The following is a 20224-nucleotide window of genomic DNA, read 5'->3' on the forward strand; positions in this document are numbered from 1 at the left end:
GTAATACTACTAATGATAATAATAATATTGTAATATTTAGTATTTTATGAATATGAAATATATTCTTAAAATAATATTAATAATGTTAACAATAATAATAACTTAATTAATAGATAACAGTGATACTGTTAAATTGCTATATTGATTATTGATTTATTTAATAAATAAATAATAGTTGTTATTAACATTATTGATGAAACTTACATTTATTACATATATTAGCCGTAATTTAATTACTATTGCTAAATTTTGTAATAATAATTAGCAATCACAATAATAATATCTACTAATTGTAGATTAGTTTTACCTACATTAATTCATTTTAATGCTACATTAATTTATACCTATATTAATTGATATAGGTATTAATTACCTATACTGACAAATAATAGATATAAAACATGTTAATGAGGTCATGTGTTTGCAGGAAGTACTGATGCCATATTTGGATTTGAAGAGTTTTCACTACATTTTCTCATGAATCTATTTTACATCTTTGCTCCACCTGTTTATTTTTTTCCATGAAACTGAGTTGCATTTTATTCATTTACTTTTTTATTTCTATGAAAAGTTGCAACATTATTTATATCTTTTAACTTAAAGAAATAAATTCACTTTAACTGTGGAGGAAACTTAATTTCATTTAACTGAAACAACTATCATGAATGCTAAGCTAGCATACAGTAAATAAAATATTCAGGTTTGAAAACATAAAGACGTTCATAATGTTTGTTATGACAGAATTTGCTGAATCTGTTTTTACCTCTTTGCTGTTATTTGTCGCGTTGCGGTCGTCTCTGTCCGTTTCTTTGGCTTCCTTCCTGCTCTCCTTCATCACTCCATCTCGCTCTTCATCTGCCTCACTTTGTCGCTCCCTCTCAATTTCATCACACATATTTTCTTCCTTAATGCTCAGGCTGATGTCTTCTTCTTTTTTCACTGAAAAAACAAAACAAATCAAATTATTCGCTGACACAGAAACAAAGAACCAACTTTTATTCTGTTTTGGTTTGTAAATGCTGAAATTTCCCAACAACCTTGCAGCCTTTGAGCCAAAATCTGCTTTCCACATCAGAGTTTCTGTTTCATATCTGCATTGTATCATATTTCTTAAAGCAAACAAGTTTTCAGCAGAAAGGACACATAGTGCTCATATCCAGGAGACCCAAAGCCACAAAATATTGCTCCTAGAGGTTGTGTTTTTCAGAAAAAAATTAAATTAGAATCCCAATATTCAACTAATTAATTATTAAAAGAGTCCATCCATGACTTTTATATGTTCCAAACAACAACCTGAATGCTGATTTGAAAGTAAAAGTTTGTTTTTCACACAGATCTTTTCATATTTTACTGTTTTTCATGAATATAGTGTGAGTTTTTGCACATTTGAGGTCTTGCAACCTATTCAGTCTAATTCTATAACTGAGTGACGCCATGATATTACGTTATTATTAATTTTACAGAATATTTTGATTTCCTTTTTGCACTTTGGGAACCATTTGAAACAATGTTTGTTGTTTATTTTTACATTTCTTGTATTTTAATGTCTAAAATGACAATAATTCATATCAGTAACAAAAAATAACAAAATCAGCTGAAAGAAATTTTTTCTAAATCAGTTTGTCTCAATATAAAACTTTAACAAAATCTGCAGGTGTGTGTGTGTGTGTGTGGGTGTGTGTGTGTGTGTCTGGTGAATTTTTGGATAGAAAAACATGTTTGTTTCTCATTCAGTGGGTAGAAAATTAAGAAGAGTAAAAATACTTCATAATAAAATTACTAAAGTAAAAGTAAAAAAGAACATTGTAGTAAAAATACTCCTAAAGTAATTTTTTTCAAAAAAGTTACTTAAGTACATGTACAGTAACTACAGTAGTTACTAAAAAACTCTGCAGAAGTGAAAACAGTGTATTGGTGCATCCCAAGTAAAACCCAAATCCTGATGGATAAATCCTGGCACTGTTCTGTTTTTGATTGTAAAGTTTGCAGATCATAAACTTGTGGACGTTTACCTGTTGCGCCTCCGTTTTCACAGCTGCCCATCGAGCAGCTTGGGTTGCAGCCTGATGAGCCTTCGGTCTCAGAGTCCAGCTGGCTCTCCTGTTTCACCTCCACCTTCATTCCGGTCCCCAGCTGAAAGGTCGCCGCCACCGCTGAACCCTGCACCGCTTTGGTCGACGGAGAAGCCGGGTTTATCGCGTCCTGGGCTGGAGAAGCCACGGTAGGCGGCACAGCAGCTGCCAACGGGACCACACCGGTCGCCAGGGCAACGGTTTGTGCAGGGTAGATGGCAGTTAGTACCTGAAAGGCCATATAAAGCAGGTTTAAGGTTGCTGAAATACATACTGGAGGTCATGGTTGGGTTTATGAGTGGATAGCACACAAAAATTGCCTCTGTGATGCTGCCTGTGTCAGGAGTCACAGAGGCTCTTCGTACCTTTAGCTAATATCTACGTAGAACTGAGCAGTGCTTTGCTTTACAAGCGAATAAAAAACAGCAGATCTACAGTTTTTAAATGAGTTTCCAGTAGTGGACTCCGCTATCTACAAAGCAGTTTCCCCTGACTCTAAAGTACCAATTTTAGACACTAAAGTGCTACACCAAAACGGTATTTAACAGAAACTAATGCTAAAGCACTATAGCAACCCGGTAGTTAAAAAAAGCTAATGCTAAAAGCACCAACTTCAATTCAAATTATATCTGACCTTCAATCCTCAAGCATCAACTTAATTTTGACATTCTGAATTATATGTTCTATAAAGTCCTTAGATATTGTATTTATGCTTATCTCTTCTCTGCTGTCTGGGTTTTATTTTGTGCCTGTATGTTCTTTATTCTAAATAATATACTTGAGATAAAAGGGTGATAGAACTGGAGGAGAAGAAATAGAATTGCTGCGTAAACGTCTTCAGCCACTTCAAAATAAGAGCATGAATATAAACAACCTTATAAATTAGCGCTTTGGAATTTATCCAAGCTTGGTGCGCTAAATGTTAGTAAGTTAGGAAAAGTTAGGTTGTCTGTACCTGACGGCCCGCGGCGGTCTGACCCGGCGGCGTCTGCGACTGAGCGCCGAGGGCCGGAGTCTGAGCCAGCAGAGGCTGAACCAGGGTCTGTCCGGCCGGGGCAATGGCGGTGAACCCCAGAGTGGCCAGGTGTGACGAGAGATACGCCGGACCGGGAGGTTGGGCGCCCTGCTGGGGCGTCGCTGTGGTAACGCCTGGGCTGGACTGGACGTAGGTGATTCTGAAGGAGACAAACCGCGTTAGGATCTACCATTTGAATTCAATATGAACATTGTTTAATTCTTCTATTACTTTCCCGTAATATGTAAGTTTGTCTTAATGAGCTGCTCTCAGGGATTCTAGAGGTTTTTATAGCAGTTTTTATTTGGCTGCTTTTCCCACTGGTGTTCAGTAAACTAACTAAAACATAAAAACAACTTCTACCACAAAGTCAAATTCAAGTGCCTTTCAAGCATTTCAAAGATACATTTGTAAGATTTTCCAGAACCATAACAAGTTAGGATAAGTATATGAGTTCAAAATATGTTTATTACCATAAATGCTAAAAATTATTCTTGAATATTAAGAGTCTGTGTAGATTCTGGGTACTTAGGAAAAGCTAACCCTATAATGCTGAACCAGAAGCTAATGCTAAAGCGCCACACCAACACGGTGTTTAATGGAAAGTAATGAAACGGCGCTATACCAGCACCTTATATAACAGAAGCTAATGCTACAACGCTACACCAACCTGGTACTTAACAGAAGCTAATGCTAAAGTGCTACCCCAATCTTAGCAGCAGCTTATTGGCATTTTTTAATCAACTGAATCTCGTATTAAAATTAAATTAGGAGAAATTAAGACTAAATACTCATAATACATAACTGGACCTGATTTGACCATATAATGGGCTGTACTGGAATATGTAGGTTAGATTTGAACTGATCCTAAACCAAACTGTTTTTAATGTGTTGAATGTGAATTAGCCTGGATCGAGACCAGTTTAATTGTTCTAAGTTATAAGAGTTTAAGTAAATCTGTATATTTTACCACTATATAGTAACTTCAGTTAGCATAGCTGTAAAAAACAAAATCACCATATGCAGGTGTTTATGTTTAAGCTACATTTTAATGTTTCAGCTTTGACATGTTGCTTTAGTGACCTGGTGGGCGGGGAGGTCAGGAGGACGGGCTGAGGCGGGGTGGCTCCGGGAGCCATCACTGTCGCCATGGATACGGGGAAGGGGCTCCCAGGGCTCGGATGGACGTTGGTCTGCACCACGGGCATGGAGGTGAGCTGGATGATCTGAAAGGAGAAACAAAGAAACAAAAACGTGAAGAAAATATAGTAAATAAACAAATATTAATGTCACATTGCCATAAATGTTGCATGTCAAAGAAAGTGTATGGCAGGAAGTTTTAACATAAATTTGGATGCAACACATTTTGGTTTAATTAAAATATCTCTAATTACATTCTGACTTGTATAAGTCAGATTTACCATTCAGTTATACGGAGGCTTTAATTCATGAGAATAAATTACTGATTTTGTGAAATATATCTTTCAGATATCAACAAATAAATTAGGTTTAGTCATTAAGTAAATTTGAGATATGTCACTTTTTGTTCTAAGTAATCATAATTCCAATTAAACAATTTAAATGTACATTTAGATAGGAGGTATATAGATTTGACTAATGCAAATTAAATTGCAGATACATTGAAACCAAATAATCTGCCATAATCTTGGCAGATTATCTGACAGGCCGTTTTAACATAGAATTGGTTTTATAATTTCATTCTAGATATCTGAAAATGAGTGTTGACCATCCTGAATGGTAATTTCACAATTCACAGCAGCCAAAATGTAGATGTTTCTAGTCAAAACAAATTTTCAGATAGTCAGACAAAGCTGATTTTATGATAAAATGGCCTGCCATAAAAGGAGGCCATTTCTGCAATACTAAAGGAACAGCAGGATTAATACAAGCTGTTGGCAAAAGTGAAGGAGCTGCAGGAAGCAAGCTAAATATGAAAGCATCTATTTATTTTATTTAAAATCTTTTAATACATTTTCCCACAAACAGATTTGCCTGTTTTTCAGTTGAATCGTGCGGCCATTTTGTTTGTTTCTGGTCTCATAAAGACGATGAAATCACTCTCACCTTGTTTCCCGTCGCGGTGCCATTCTGCACAGGAAGAGGCGGAGCCACCAGGGAGATGGAGGGCTGAGGAGGCGTGGACCCGGTCCTCACTGTTGCCATGGGAACCAACATCTTGCTTGGCAACACCGATGCCTGAGTTTGGACTGAAGAAAGGGAAACGGAGAAGAGATGAGTTACCTCACTCTTTGGTGTCCGAGGAGCGTAAGTCAGTAAGGATGATGATGATGAAGATAGATACCCACCCCCCGCAGCGAGCTGAGTGCCGCCTCCTCCAATCAGGACGTTGGTCTTCTTCTCCTGCGAGAGTGAGCTGAGGGCGGCGCCGCCATCCACCGGTTTGCTGGCGATAGCGATGGGAGCGCTGGCGGCCAGGCGAACCGCCGGGGGGGCTACCCGGACCCCGCCCAGAACCTGGCCCTGGTGGAGCGGACCGACCGAGACGCCCGACCCGCCTCCAGACACTTCCTTCTTCCTGGTACCGCCCTCTTCCTGCTCCGCTGCCTCCGCGCCCCGCTTCCTGTTCCTGTCCTCGCCGTCGCCAGGACCTCCGGCCTCGCCCTTAGCGGAGGAGTCGGACACGGAGGGGGAGGAGCGATTCTCCGGCTGGACATCCTGCTGGAGGAAAAACAGAAGAAGAGAGGAAGTTTTTCATCTTATAGTCCAGTACATTTGGTTCAAATAGCGACTAAAGCTGCAACATTTGTTACATTTTCAGCTGCTGCTGTTCCCCTACTCGCCTGTGGGGGCGCTGCGCCAAGAATCAAAAACTATGAAGAAGACACTGAGCGCAACTTCCTTCTTTGCAAAATGTAAACAAAAATGTAGTGGAGTCAGGTTTTGGTTGATTGTCGTTGGTAAAAAAAATACCATAAGCCATTTCTGCTGCTAGCGCTAAATTAGCACGTTTGTTTTGTTTGAATTTACCCAGAATGCCCTGGGTAAGTAGGAATAATAGAAAAGGTGTAAGGGGAAATAATAGAAAGAAATACAAGGGATAAAGAGTAGAAAAAGTGAATATCATAAAATCTGTACGCTGTATGAACAGATTTACAGTAATGATGGTTTCTGATGAGCTGCATGTGTTTCCTGTCCAGTTTTAGGGTTTAGGATCCATCTACAAACATACAAAAATCTGGCTTTGATATTCAACAACAACGTTATTAACCAAATCCCTGACAACATTTCCACATTTTGTAATGCCATTTTATCTGTTAAATTAGAAACATTAATATTTGTACATTTTTGGAGCGTTTTTATGCTTGCCTTGCTTTGCTGATGGATCCTCCAGCACAGTGTAGGATTTGTTAAAGTTATAATGTGTCTATCTTTTTGTTCTTGGGTGTTAGTAATTTCAACTGTTTATACATTTATATCTAATGTTGCATGAAACCATAGATAAGTTCTTTATTTTTGCCCCCAATGAAGCTGATTCTGGTTCATACAGTTGCAACATTCCTGCTTTTACTTTTCCACATGCTTCCTTCTGTTAGAGTTTCACTTTTGCTGCAGGTTTAAATTTGATTTAATGCCCTATATTTACATTTTATGTCTGTATAGACCTAAATATCCAGCATGAGGATGAGTAGTCCTCCACCAACCTGTCCGTCCGGTTCATCCTCGTCGCTGTCTGTCACTCTCTCCTTGCACTTGAGGTCAATGGAGCCTTCAGGGCACGAATCCTCTGAGGGCCGAAATGTGAGACGCTATTAACGTTACGGCAAAGCAGACTCTCAACACAAACTTGTACATGTTATGACATAATTAAACATAAATATATAATCTTCACCAACACACACGCAAATAAATCTGAATCAAAATGCAGAAAGAAAGTGAATTGTTGGCGGAATAGCATAAAAATAAAATCTCTATTTTTTTGTACCAGATCCGATTTTTAATGCATTATTTTTCTACCTTTATTTTCTAAAAATGACTAAATGTTTTCAAAAAGTGGCTTTTATTTCAATTGTCCCTCCTGTTAGTTGTATGAAGGGCGTGTTAGGGCTTGACTATGAGTATTTTTATTTAAATAGGAAAATAAAGTCATAATATCAGAAGAATAAAGACACAATTTTACCAGAACGTCTTAAAATGAGGAGATGAACTTCTCATAAAATAACTACTTCATTCTTCTAATATTATTGTGGTAATATTAAATTTTTATTCTCGTATTATTTTGATTGTATTCTCATGCAACTGTATTCTTATAACTTTATGACTTTATTTTTGTAAAAGAAATAAAATCTTAGCCTGATTTTCATGTTTTGATCTGAATTCAAAGTCCAAATAAAAAGCTGCTAAAAGAACAAGATGGCCGCCCTGGCCGTACTGACATCACTCTGAAATTGAAGGACTTCAACTTTTCTTTCTGAAAATAGTTTGGAAATGGCCATATCATCCTTCCCAGATTGATAAACAGGAACAGTTGCTGATTTTTTTCAATCATGGTTTTGGTAAGACTCTTCAATTTTAAATATTTTACTTCACCAGTTTAACGTTTGAGTGCTGTTTTTGTCAAAGTAACTGTAAAATGTAAGTAGGTTTTTTTTTTAAATGCCTTTCTAATAATGGCTTCTTGATATTCATTTTGTTGTTGGAGAATAAAACATGAAAACAGAGCTGGTTTTGCAGTGACTTCCTGCCTCCAAACTGCTAGTATCACCATGACCAAACTGTAATCTCTGGTCTTATTTTAGCTGCAGGAGTTAATCGTCGGCACTCACGAGATGACAGGTCTGCTGGGGCTTTTTTTTTTTTCTTTCTGTCAGCGCTGACACAATCGTTCTGACTCAGAAGGCCGAGTTTCCTGACCATCATGAGAAGTGAAACTATCACTTTGCGGTGATGAAGAAGCCTCTCTGCTCACTCAGCTCAGATAACTCACCCATCACGTCGTCGTCTCCTTCCTCCTCGCAGATGACCATGCGCTCCTCATCGCTGGTCACATCCTCGTTGGCGCAGCTGTGGTACTGAGGCGGCGGTCGGCTTCGAAACAAGCCGGTTCCGTCCTCCTGGCAGAACAGGAAGAACAGAAAAATTATAAAAATACAGAATTATTTTTTTGAATATTCAGCCAAATTTTGCAAACACAATACTAGATGACATGGAGATTTTTTTAAATTCGATTACAAGAATGTATTTTTACCCCATTTATAATATTAGCAAAATAAAGACGCGGTACTAACGGATGAAAGTTATAAAATTAGGAGAAAACAGTTGTTTTTATGAGAAAAAGAAAATTTGATAGTTATGAAGGTCTCAGGAATCCGGTGTAGTTCATTTTTCCAGACTCAGTTGTTTCCACAATCGTTTCAAAATCCTGCTGCTGAAATTTGATGAAGGTAAGGATGAAATATTTCCTTATTTGTAAAATAGATACCAAAGTATAACACCACAAGATCATTTATTCTCACATTATTACAAATTTATTCTCATATTATGACTTTATTTTCACATTATTACAAGTTTATTATATTATTACAACTTTATTGTCATACTAGTATGACTTTATTCTTTATTTTCATGTTACAACTTTATTTTGTATTATGACGACTTTCTTCTCATAATATTAAGACTTTATGTTGACCTATTTCTCGCGTTACGACAACTATTTTCATGTTATGACGACTTTCTTCACGTATGACTTTATTTTTATATTATGACCATTCTCACATTATTGTGACTTTGTTCTCACATTATGATGTCTTTATTTTCTTGTTTTGACAACTTTATACACATTATTTCAACTTTTTTCACATACTACTTTATTTTTTGTAATGTTATGACTTCATTCTCATGATTTCAAAGAACAAATTACTCTCTCAAATGAGGTCTGGTGAAACTAAGAGTTTAATATTTGGACATAATGAACATTATTATTATTTACTGTGAGGTGTCCTGTATCAGTCTGGACTGAACTGCCATGCAGCAAGGAAGAAGTCATTACTCTGAATGCATCATAAACAGTCAAATATTTGAGCTTTTCTCTCTGTAGCTTTGGGTAGGGTTTGACTCCTTTTCAATGTTTTATGTTTTGTTTAAAATGTTTTGTACACCATAATGGTGCAGGTCTGGATTTACAACCACTGAGTACAAAAAACTCAGATTACAATTTTCAAAGACCTTTCTTTTTGGAGACATTTCCTGTGTCCGGTTGTGTTTGACCACCAGGAAGAAAAGGGAAGCTTCCCAGCCTGAGAATACTTTCTGAACTGTGAACACGGAAGAGGCAGCATCGTGTTTCGGGGTGTTTTACGCAAAATAGATAGCATCTTGAGGAAAGAACATTGTGTGAAAATGTTGAAGCAGACCAGATGACAAGGAAATGTATGTAAAGTTCTGCTTTTGCAAAACAAATAAAAAAATCATTGAGAAAATAACCTAAAACAGGAAGAATTGCATAAGCAAAAAGTGTTTAATTTTATTCAGTTCATGCAAGCTTCTGCTTTCAGCTGGGTATCAAACTCTCCGTTTCAGATTAAAAGTAGGCATTAAGATCTTACATCAACACAGAAATGGAAATAAAGACCCAACAGAAATGCCAAGACTGGCGTCTCATATTCACACCTTTTTTTGTCGCAGTTACAAGACGAGCAGAAGTTTCACAACATCCCACGTAGTAGTTTTTGCACTTTTGCTGACAAACACGCAACCAAACAACAGGAGAAATCAAATGCATGCCACAAGCTTTCAAACGCGCGTCCTGAAACAGAGAAGCCGGCCGGCCAGCCGGCGTGCGTGCATGCATGCGATGCTCCCCTGCGATTTGAAGCGATGCAGCAGCAGCAGAGGCGAAAGCTTGAGAAGCCAAAGCCTTGCACTCCCACAGAACTTTCAGTGGGTTCTGCCTGCGACACAACACGCAGGGGAGAGTCCATTCCGTGTCTTTTTGATTCGTAGAATTCAATCAAACGATTCTGAAGAAGTCTGTGCTTTTATTCACACAAGCTTTGCAAGTTCATTCATCCGCAGAACTGTGCAATCTAAACAAAAACCTAAATAATAGGCCTGTTGCATTAAGCAATATATTAATTAATCACATGATAAATTAAAATGATCTCAATTCCCATTTGCATGATTTATAGTTCTTCTCTTTTCTCTCTTTCTACTAAAAACTGAATAACAAAAGTCTTCAGTCTGGTATTTTGGTCTCAACTAGCCTTTTTTCTGAAGAACAATTTTGTTTACAGAGACTTCATAATTCACTATGCTCATTATAGCATTTTCTAAGAATGATTTTGTGGGGGGAAAAAGTACTAAACATGTTTTGTATAACTCATAGATTTGTGGGAAGCATAATAAGTCACCTTTACAATGTTTTCCAGTTGCAGTGTTGAGTGTTTCATCACTGAGTGGGCGTATTTTCTTTAATATGCCATTATTGTTGCTGTACTAGTTGAAAATGGTCTCAAAATGACAATATTATCTATTATTTTATCTAAATAATTTCTGGACAATTTGTCATCCAGAATAAATGTTGTAGTGACAGGCCTAACAGAAACTTCCTCCTTTGTAGAATATTTTTAAAAGGGGGCTTTTTTATGCAAAATTTATGATTTTGTGCTTCCATTTGGGTCTCAACTGCTTTCTAAAAAGTGCTTCAGAAGGTCACCCAACCATTTTTTGGCACTAAATAGTTAGCTAGCAACCACAGTGGCGTTCCGCCCGTTACCTGGCAACCCAAGTGGAACTCTAGCACATTTGGTCAGTTAGCTTTACTGCTGAATGTGACCATTTTGTTTACAGGGACTTCATAATTCATTATATTTGTTGCTTCTGTTTTTTTTTTTGTTTTGTTTGTTGGATATTTAAAATGTCTTCCAGCTTCATTGTTAAATATTTGTTAGAATTTAAAGTCTTTGAGAATGTGTTCTTGCATTATTACCATTATATTACTTGACAATGGTCTCAAAACAACATTATTGTTTATCACAATAACTTCTGGGACAATTTATCGTCCAGCAAAATGTGTTATTGTTGTATAATTGCGCATCTGTTTGCAGTCATTTTACATTTGATTGTAAACGTTGGGCTGGGGGCGTGGCCAGCAGCAGCTTATTAGGATTTAAAGAGACAGAAGGCCTCTGAGATTAAAATCTCACTATCTAAGGAATATTTTGTGTATAAAGGAACATTGTATAATTTATCCTTTAAGGACAAATTAATGAGAAATTGGGTTTCTTTGTTGAAAACTACCATCTAAAGACATCTGTCTTTGTGTTGTTAGATGATTTTGCTACGAGATTCTAGTTAAAAATCGTGAAAAGGTCCCATCAAAGCATTTTGATAAGATAGTTTCTTTGTTATTTTTTGTCTCTTGAGTTATTTTTCTGCCTGGGAGGCTCAGATTAACGACCTCATACCTTCTCCAGCTCCCGCTGCCTCTCCCTCTGCTCCAGGGTGTGAACGGCACTTTGGGAAAAGGCTCGGGGACGGGGGTGTTGGCCCCCCGAACCCCTCCCTCGACGCTCCGATGCCCCCGGCCAGCCCGGACCTCCACCTTTTCCCTCCAGCACCTGGGACTCTGAGAGCGCATCTGGGGGGAAGAGAAGAAAGCCTCATCAGGGACAAGATGAATAAAACTTCACATACATTTTAGATTGTTTTTTATTTATTTATGATGTTGGAAACGTGAGTTTTTCTTCTTATTGCAAATAAATTAGATTATGGGTTTTGGATTTCATTTAAAAATATCTAATGTTCAGAAATTTCTTTTAAGAGGTAAAATTGGAGAACAATTGAATCAGTTTTCAATTGTTTTTGATCTTAAAATCTAACTTGGTACCAAAATAAACCAGCTGTTGAAACGGTAAAGAAATTAAATGAATATGTTGCAGAGAGCCCTGCGACAGACTGGCGACCTGTCCAGGGTGACCCCGCCTCTCGCCCGGAACGTAGCTGGAGAGGCACCGGCAACCCTCCCGACCCCATTAGGGACAAAGGGTGAACAGAAAATGGATGGATGGATGGATGTTGCAGAGATTTGAAAAATGCTGACTTTGGCAGACTCACCCATGCTCTCCGACATGCTCCTCTCCCGCAGCTCCTTCGGCGTCCCCCGGCCCTCAGACAGAGACTTCCTGCGGTCTTTGTTGCACCACTTCCAGTCGGGGTGGGCCTTGAAGTGAGCCTCTTTCACCTGCAGGAGGAGAAGAAAGAACGTAAAACAGAAAATCTAATGGAAAACAGTAAAAATGTCAAAGTTTTACTTCCAAAGACTCAGATTTTATTTACAGAATATGTTGCAGAGTCTCTACTAAATATGGACAATAAATTGTTTAATCGGTTTATCAAATTTTAGTTTGTTTAAGATTTAAAATTTTTTGCAAAATCTGGATTTTTTTCATGATGTGACATCAAAGGGGCGGCCATCTTATTTGACAAGCAGCTTTTATTTGGATTTTGAATTCAGGTCAATTGTACAACTAAAAATTGGAGCCAGGTTCAAATTCAAGAGTTGTTTTTTATAATTATAAGTCTTATACAGTCATAATATTACAAGAATACAGTCGTAAAATAAATAATATGAGAAAAAAGTTTTAATATTACCAAAATATTGTGTTCAAATTTGAATCATTACCTTACCTTATCTGTAAAAACAATACAAGATAATCAGCTTTCCTAATGTTATTTTCATGTCTTTATAAAATTGTGACTTAATTTTCCCAACCTTATGACTTTATTCTGGTAATATTATGATTTTATTCTGTTAATATTACATTATTGTTGTACAACTTTATCCTCGTATTACTATGACTGTATTCTCGTAATGAAAATATGTAAAAGTTGTAGCCTGGCCCTAGTATTCTTTCTGATGTCAAAACATGCTAGCCAAACAAGATGGCCGCCCTGGGCTTGGTGGCGTCTCTCTGATCTGTGGGAACAAAAGCTTTGGTACAAAAATCTCCCCTAAAAAAATCCAAATCTTCCAAAAACAAAATCTTCAAAATTGATTGATAAAATCAAATCTGTAATGATTAAAGATTTTTATGCAGCCTGTCTGTTTGAAATAAGTCCTATCAGTGAGGGTTTCCATGGTAACCTGAAAGGCCAGGTCGTGGTACTTCTGCTTCTCGTTGGGGCCCAGAGCGTACCACCACTCGCCCAGGATCTTGCTGACGGTCCGGTTGTCCTGGTTGGGGTGCCGCTGGTGCACCAGCGCTCGGTGGCGTTTACTGAAGATCATGAAGGCGTTCATGGGGCGGCGGATGTAATCCTTCTCCCTCTGGGTGGATTTCAGAGGCAGAAAAACATGCGATTACCGTAGTTTCTACGGCAAACAGCTTAGTACACTTTAAATAAGACATAACTTTCAGTAAAATGTAGCTTGTTTCAAGCCAATAAAACACTACTACTACCAGTAGATTTTAATCAATATCAGGAAAATGTTGACTTAAAGCAAACTCCTATATCTTGCAGAAAAGTTACTTATAAATTAGTTTTGTCTTATTCAAGTATTTTAAGATATTTCTGCCAGAAACTAGACCAAAAATATTGTACATTAGTGCTTAACCCAAGTGCAGACAATTACTTAAGAAACCCTGCAGTGCTCATAAAAAGTATCCACTGTTTTGGAAGTTTTACTTTTTTTTTTCTTGTGCTTTTACGAATCAAAAGAAATTGTTGTTTTGCCTTCAAAAAATCCTTTAACAATAGTTTATGTCAAATTAAAAACTGATGTTTACAAAATATGACAATAAAATAAAACTAATTAAGATAAAATAAGGGCTTTATGTTGAGTATGGAGGTCCAAAACTGACATAATTAGAAATAAAAGCAGAAATATTTTAAGGTTTTGGTTTTTTCTCTGTGTTAATTTAGATGTTTGTGTCGTTTTCAGTTAATTGAGTCTCCGAGTTGTCCTGTCCACCCCTTGATTGTCCCCAGCTGTCCCTTGTTTCTCCTGATTGTCTCCCTGTGTATTTAAACCCACCCGTGTTCGGGTTCTTTGTCGGGTTCTTGTCTTGCTGTCTTGTCTTCTGTCAAGTCTGTTGTCAGTGTGTTTTTGATTGCTACCAGTTTTGAGTCTTAGCCTTCCGCTCATTCTGTGCTGCCTGGACTTTTGGGTTATTTGTGTTATTCATCATTAAATCATCACTTCCCTCATTTCAACCTGGGTCCACAGCGTCTGCCTCACCGGCTCTAACCACAAATCATGACAAATGTATATATTTTGTTCTACATTTTACAAGTGTTTTTTGTCAAGAACAAAATATAAAAAGTTCTTGTCAAAAATATATTTAAAGAAAATGCAAAACAAAATATATAGATTTTTTAAAATGAAAACACTTGTTTTCATCAGTTTTGGTCCTCCATAGTTGAGAAGATGAATGGAGCTAAATCTGGGAAATACCAGAAGAAAACTAGATATGGACGCTGCAAAAAACCCGAGGCTTGTAAAGATGTTTTCTAGATTGAAGAAGCCCATAATAATAATAAATCCCAGTAAAACATATTGAAGTCTGTGGTATTAATGTCAGAAAGGTCAATGAAGGTCAGCCCGGATGACTCACCTTCCTGTCTCCGTCTTTGGGCAGGGCGCTGAGCGACTGCGTGCGTCTCTTCATGGGTCCGGCGGAGGGAGACGGGTCGTTCCCCACACCGGGGGAAAACCTGCATAAAAAACACAAAGGAAAGGGAAACTGAAAGTCCAGCTGGAAATCAGGGAGATTCCTCAAACTGAGGGACTTTCAGGAAGATTAATACACCACAAAAACACAAAATATTACCAAAGTGTTTTGGACTGGTTTCTAGTGCAAATAAAAACAGAAAACAAATACACAACTAACTAAGATATGCGAGCTTGTTTTAACTTTAAAAAAATCCCTAATGATTTGACATTGATGACAATAGTACTAGTTTATTCACTGACAGCAGCACATTTTTCTTATAAGTTAAATAATCTGCCAATGGAACTAGATCTTTTTATAAATATTAAACAGTTATTGACTTAAACTAAGCTCCATTATCTTGCTAAAAAGTTACTTGCGAGTTTATTCTGTCTTATCTCAAATTTGACTTTTTGCAGTGTATTGATGGGTTTTCCGTATCAACACCTGGAAATTTTAGGAACAAGTGCCAATGAACCAATTAGTATCTAATAAAACTGCAAAACAACCTAAAGTTTAATGTTATCTCAAGCTTCTGTAAAAATCTAATAATATAATTGCTTTTAGCTCTGAATTATTTAACACTATTTCTCCCACGTTTTGCCTTTCTGCAGAAGATGACTTTATTTCAAAAGTTTCTCAGCCGGGTTTTAACACATCTTTTTGAAAATAAATGATGAAACAGATTGAGTTTTTATCCAAGAACTCAGACGGTCTGTTGTAGATTTGAGAAGAGAAAATCAAAGAGGAGACCCAGCCGCTGCGGACCGGACTAGTCTTAAGGGTGAAAGTTTCAGATCTTTACCTCAAAGGTTCTGCTTTTATTCATCTTCACACAGATAAAAGCATGATTACATCACGGATACCTCCCACTGTGAAGCACATGGGGGGATCTGAGTTCGTTTGCTGCATGCAAATATCGGCCCGTAATGCTGCGTCATGCTCCAGAAACGTATCTGGTGGGTCATCAAAAACCCTGAGCGAGCAGAAATGCACCTCGTATACAAGAATTTAAACTGTACTGGATATAGATTAATATGGTTTCAGAAAATTATCAGCTCAAACGTACTCAGGGCCAAAAAACCAAAAATGTTTAAAAACTAAAAATCACCAAAAATGTGACTTTTTTAACTAAGTCAAGAATAAACTAAACATAAACTATTTTTATAAAAACAAAACAGTAATCAGATTTTTCTTTTTTGGGGGGAGAATATGATCGTAGATGCAGAATTTGAAGTAGTTTTGTACATTTTCTTTGCTAAATGAAAGGAAATGAGTTTGCTTTGTATTTCACTGCAAAACACAAAATCCTACCAAGTATTTTTGATCTAGTTTTTAGTACAAATATCATAGCACACTAGAAATAAGACAAAAGTAACTAAAAAGTAATTTTTCAGCATGATATGGGAGCTGGCTTTATGCTAATAATTCTGGTGCCTCTCCAGCTAACGTTCCAGGCGAGAGGCAGGGGTCACCCTGGACAGGTCGCCAGTCTGTCGCAGGGCAACACAGAGACAGACAGGGCACACACACACACACACACACACACCTAGGGAGAATTTAGAGACCAATTAACCTGACAGTCATGTTTTTGGACTGTGGGAGGAAGCTGGAGTACCCGGAGAGAACCCACCATGCACAGGGAGAACATGCAAACTCCATGCAGAAAGACCCCGGGCCTACACATCTAAATATGTATATACTGTATATATATATATATATATATATATATATATATATATATATATATATATATATATATATATATATATATATATATATATAAAACATGATTTTATTTAGAGGTGTCCCAACCATTTGCATAAAATTAAAATGTTATTTCTTAATATTGGAGGAATTGAAGTATCTCAGACATTTTTTTTGTTTTTATTGAAGAGAATCGATTAAATATTTTTTCAGTTTTCTTCAATCGAGCCCAAAAGTTACAAAAACACAAAAGTAACTTTGGTTTGGTTTCTAAAGCAATTATCTAGTGCACTTGAAATAAAACAATACAAACTAATGAGAAAATTTCTGCAAGAAATAGGAGCTTAAGAGTCAATAATTCTTTAATGTTGATTTTTAAAAAGTACCGGTTCCAGTGGCAGATTATTTCACGTATTATGTGGGAAAAAAATCTCTGCAGTAGAACTAATACTTTTTAAATCAATATTAAAACAACCTTATAATTCTTACTAAAGTTACAAGAAATATGTATGTATCTTTGTTTTGTCTAATTTTAAGTGTACTAAGATATCTGCACTAAAAACTAGACCAAAAACACTTGGTAAGATTTTTTTGGTGAGGAGCAAAAATTTTAAAACCATTATAACCTGAATTCTGTTTCTACTTGAAATTTGTTTGGATTCTCTTGGTGAAAAAATGACAAAGCAAAAGTTAGAAAAATCAACAGAGAGATCAGCGAGTCAGTTTGCTTGAGGATTAAATGTCATCTTTATTTTGTGTACATGTTTTCACATATGGGGGCGTTTCCGTTTGTCATTTTGCTTCAACAGCTAAACAAAAACAGCAACCCTGGCAAATCTGAAAGCCCCCGAGGTCGATAAGTGTGTCGACTTTGTTTTCATCAATGACACTCGCCCTTTCAAAGCGATGCACAGGAAGGAAAAAGAAAAAAAATCAGGTGTAAGACTTTTGTATTTGTTTGGCGCCCCCAGCCTCTGAGATCCCTGTGACCCTGAAACATTCATAACCGCACTACGAACCAGACAGCACGTCTGAGTCACTGTGAAAGAGAAATGAGCCAGATGCAGACACGAAGCCTGAAGGAGAAAGAACTGTACAACTTCCAGCAGACGGACGGACGCACACAAACACAAACACTCGCAGACAAAAGCGCCGCTTCCTTTCGAGTTCTGCTGCACCTGTCGGCGGAGGCCTTGAGTTTTAAAAGGCTCAAACTACACGACAAGCTGCATCTAATCACAGCTACTCCCCACTTTGCTGTGAGTCATACGCAGAGTCGCAGAGAGGAAGCGACGAGTGCGAGGGGCTTGATCAGAAACTGAGAAAATATTACCAGACATCACGGTTTTACTTGACTTCAGAGAGAAATATTCAGGCACGCAAGGAAAGAAATCTATGCTCAACTGTGCACTGAACCCAGCAGCTGAAATTTAATTAAAACGTAACCCAACACAAAGGAATCCTGATGTTTAAAGGTAATCTATTAGGTTTCCTTGAACAGGTTTTAATAAATCTTCGGCAGCGTTGTTCAAAGTGCAGCCCACGGGCCATTTGCGGTCTTTCAAAGCAATTCAAACTTACCAAATAGTTTTAGTCTAGTTTCCAGTCCAAATATCTTATTACACTTGAAATAAGACAAAACTAACTTACGGGTAACTTTCAACAAGAAATAGCAGCTTGTTTTACGTAAAGAAGTTCTTATTATTGATAAATAAAAGTGCTAGTTCCAGTATTTCACTTGTAAAATGGTAAAAATGTCTGGTAAAAATCTCCTACTGGAACTAGTACATTTTTAAAATCAATATTAAGGAATAATTGACTTAAAACAAGCTCCTTTATCTAAATGAAACTTGTAAGTTAGTTTAGTCTTATTTAAAGTGAACTAATATATTTGTACTAAAAAGTAGAACAAAATATTTGGTAAGATTTTGTGTTTTTGCTGTGAAAATGACACTTATTTGCCCCACAGGACAGAAACATATTCATTAAAATTTTTTGCACAAAATCATTCTTCAATAATGAGATTTTAGCTGTCTATTTTATTTTATTTTAGAGTGCCTCGTCACTTTAAATCCAAATAAACTCGCACGCGAAAATGGCCACAAACAGATGAGCAACTATGCAATCATACATCTTTGAAAAGCAGAACTGGAGACTGCTGCACAACCAACAGGAATGCAGAAAGTGGTTTCTGGACGGTAAGTCAACAACAAAACACTTGTCTTTTCCAGCAGCCATTGGGGTTGCTAGGTAACGGTGCACCGCCCATCAAATGTGATTCATTTTCAGAGACCAAAAAGCTATAAGTTGGGTGTTTCGTTTTTTTTAAGCGGTTTGGCTGTTTTTAGAAGCAGTTTAGACTCAAACTGAACTATGAAATGTGCAAAAAGTTAATTTTACAAAGTAGAACTCCTCTAATCATTTAGCAATATTTCTTTCTGTGTAATAAAAAACCTGCAGCATACTCACGGATCATCGGTATCGCTCTCTGTCTCGCTGTCCGCCCCGCCCCTGTCTGCTGGGGGATTGTCATTGGTCGGGGGAGGGCGAGACGGCGACCCCCTGTCCGGCTCCGGGGGGCCCGCCCGCCCTTCGCTCACCAGGGCCACACCGCAGCGAGGCTCTACAAAATAAAAGGTTTAAAATGATTTAAAATCAGACTTCATTTAAAAACAGAATGCATTCTTCTCAACTGAATGGCCTTTCAGCTCCGGTCGTTCTCCGTTTAGGTCTCCAACTCTGATAACTTGTGTGATTTAATTTAATTTTCCTCATGATGTCACACAATAAAGTGGTTTGCTTGTCATGAAAACCTTAAAATACATCCACAGCTGTGCTTCCATTTAACTCAAACGATGTGAACCATCATCTGGGCTCACATATCGTCCAGAGAACCGGTTGGTCCTCCGCCTAAGAAAAGACGTCACGTCAAGGTCATGTCGCTACCTTTGCTCTGATTAACAAGCTGCTGGCCATCAGCAGGCTGGCCGGCCGCTCCTGATTGGCTGGAGTCCAGGAACGGGACGAGCGAATGCCAGGGGAACACTGGCACCGACCGAGGCTCCACGTTGGTCCAAACTGTGGAAAAAAACAAAGAAAAAAAAAAAAGGTGAAATGTGACGATGTTGGTTGTGATTTCAGAGGAAAGATGATGTTCTGCCTTCTGGCTGCAGGTTCCACTGAAAAACACACTTTCGTAGAAAGGCCCTGAGCAGGAAGTCCATAAATGGACATATTCAGACATATACATATCAGCCCTCGGGGTAATGAGGGTTGAGGGGTCATGTGGTGAGCGGCTCTGATGAGGGAACCTGTTATTTTTCAGCACTTCCTTTGATCTGGACTGAAAAATATCATGCAAACATACAAAAAAACTATTCATTCTTCACACTTTTACCACTTTAAAACCATCATTTATGAAAATGAGACATTCTCTACATGATGGGTGTCCAAAGTGTGGTCTGGGGGCCATTTGTGGACCTTTTACATAGTTTTTGCGGACCACAACTTGATTTATTTCAGTTTTATTTTCACTTTCTTGGCCCACAAATACTTTTGACTGAATTAGTCCATGTGATAAAAAGTTTAGACACCCCTACTCTACACCTAATACACATTTTTATTCCCCACAGAGAAATACTTTAAAACACAAGTTGAAAGAATCATCCATCCTGCAGCCCTAAAAGGTTCACTTTATATTAATAATCTGCTAATTAAGTATTAAAATGGAAATAATGGTT

The 20224-nt window shown here is 37.5% G+C and overlaps 1 protein-coding gene across 4 annotated transcripts in view; it reads right to left on the reverse strand.

Annotated features, from left to right (window-relative positions):
- Positions 1 to 20224, reverse strand: part of cica (capicua transcriptional repressor a) — a 41452-nt gene that overhangs the window by 4686 nt on the left and 16542 nt on the right. For 3 of the 4 annotated variants that reach the window (XM_032580681.1, XM_032580678.1, XM_032580679.1), the window contains exons 4-17: positions 19431 to 19562; positions 18954 to 19107; positions 14682 to 14781; positions 13211 to 13393; positions 12181 to 12307; positions 11532 to 11704; positions 8054 to 8180; positions 6771 to 6853; positions 5415 to 5787; positions 5173 to 5315; positions 4171 to 4313; positions 3028 to 3247; positions 2013 to 2301; positions 764 to 939 (exon numbers count right to left, since the gene is read on the reverse strand). In XM_032580681.1, coding sequence (XP_032436572.1) covers positions 764 to 939; positions 2013 to 2301; positions 3028 to 3247; positions 4171 to 4313; positions 5173 to 5315; positions 5415 to 5787; positions 6771 to 6853; positions 8054 to 8180; positions 11532 to 11704; positions 12181 to 12307; positions 13211 to 13393; positions 14682 to 14781; positions 18954 to 19107; positions 19431 to 19562 — 2423 coding nt within the window. The remainder of the gene's footprint in view (positions 1 to 763; positions 940 to 2012; positions 2302 to 3027; positions 3248 to 4170; positions 4314 to 5172; positions 5316 to 5414; positions 5788 to 6770; positions 6854 to 8053; positions 8181 to 11531; positions 11705 to 12180; positions 12308 to 13210; positions 13394 to 14681; positions 14782 to 18953; positions 19108 to 19430; positions 19563 to 20224) is intronic. The other variant, XM_032580680.1, reaches the window with a different exon arrangement.

The sequence above is a fragment of the Xiphophorus hellerii genome, chromosome 13 (assembly GCF_003331165.1).
Source record: "Xiphophorus hellerii strain 12219 chromosome 13, Xiphophorus_hellerii-4.1, whole genome shotgun sequence".
In the NCBI taxonomy this organism is placed as follows: domain Eukaryota; kingdom Metazoa; phylum Chordata; class Actinopteri; order Cyprinodontiformes; family Poeciliidae; genus Xiphophorus; species Xiphophorus hellerii.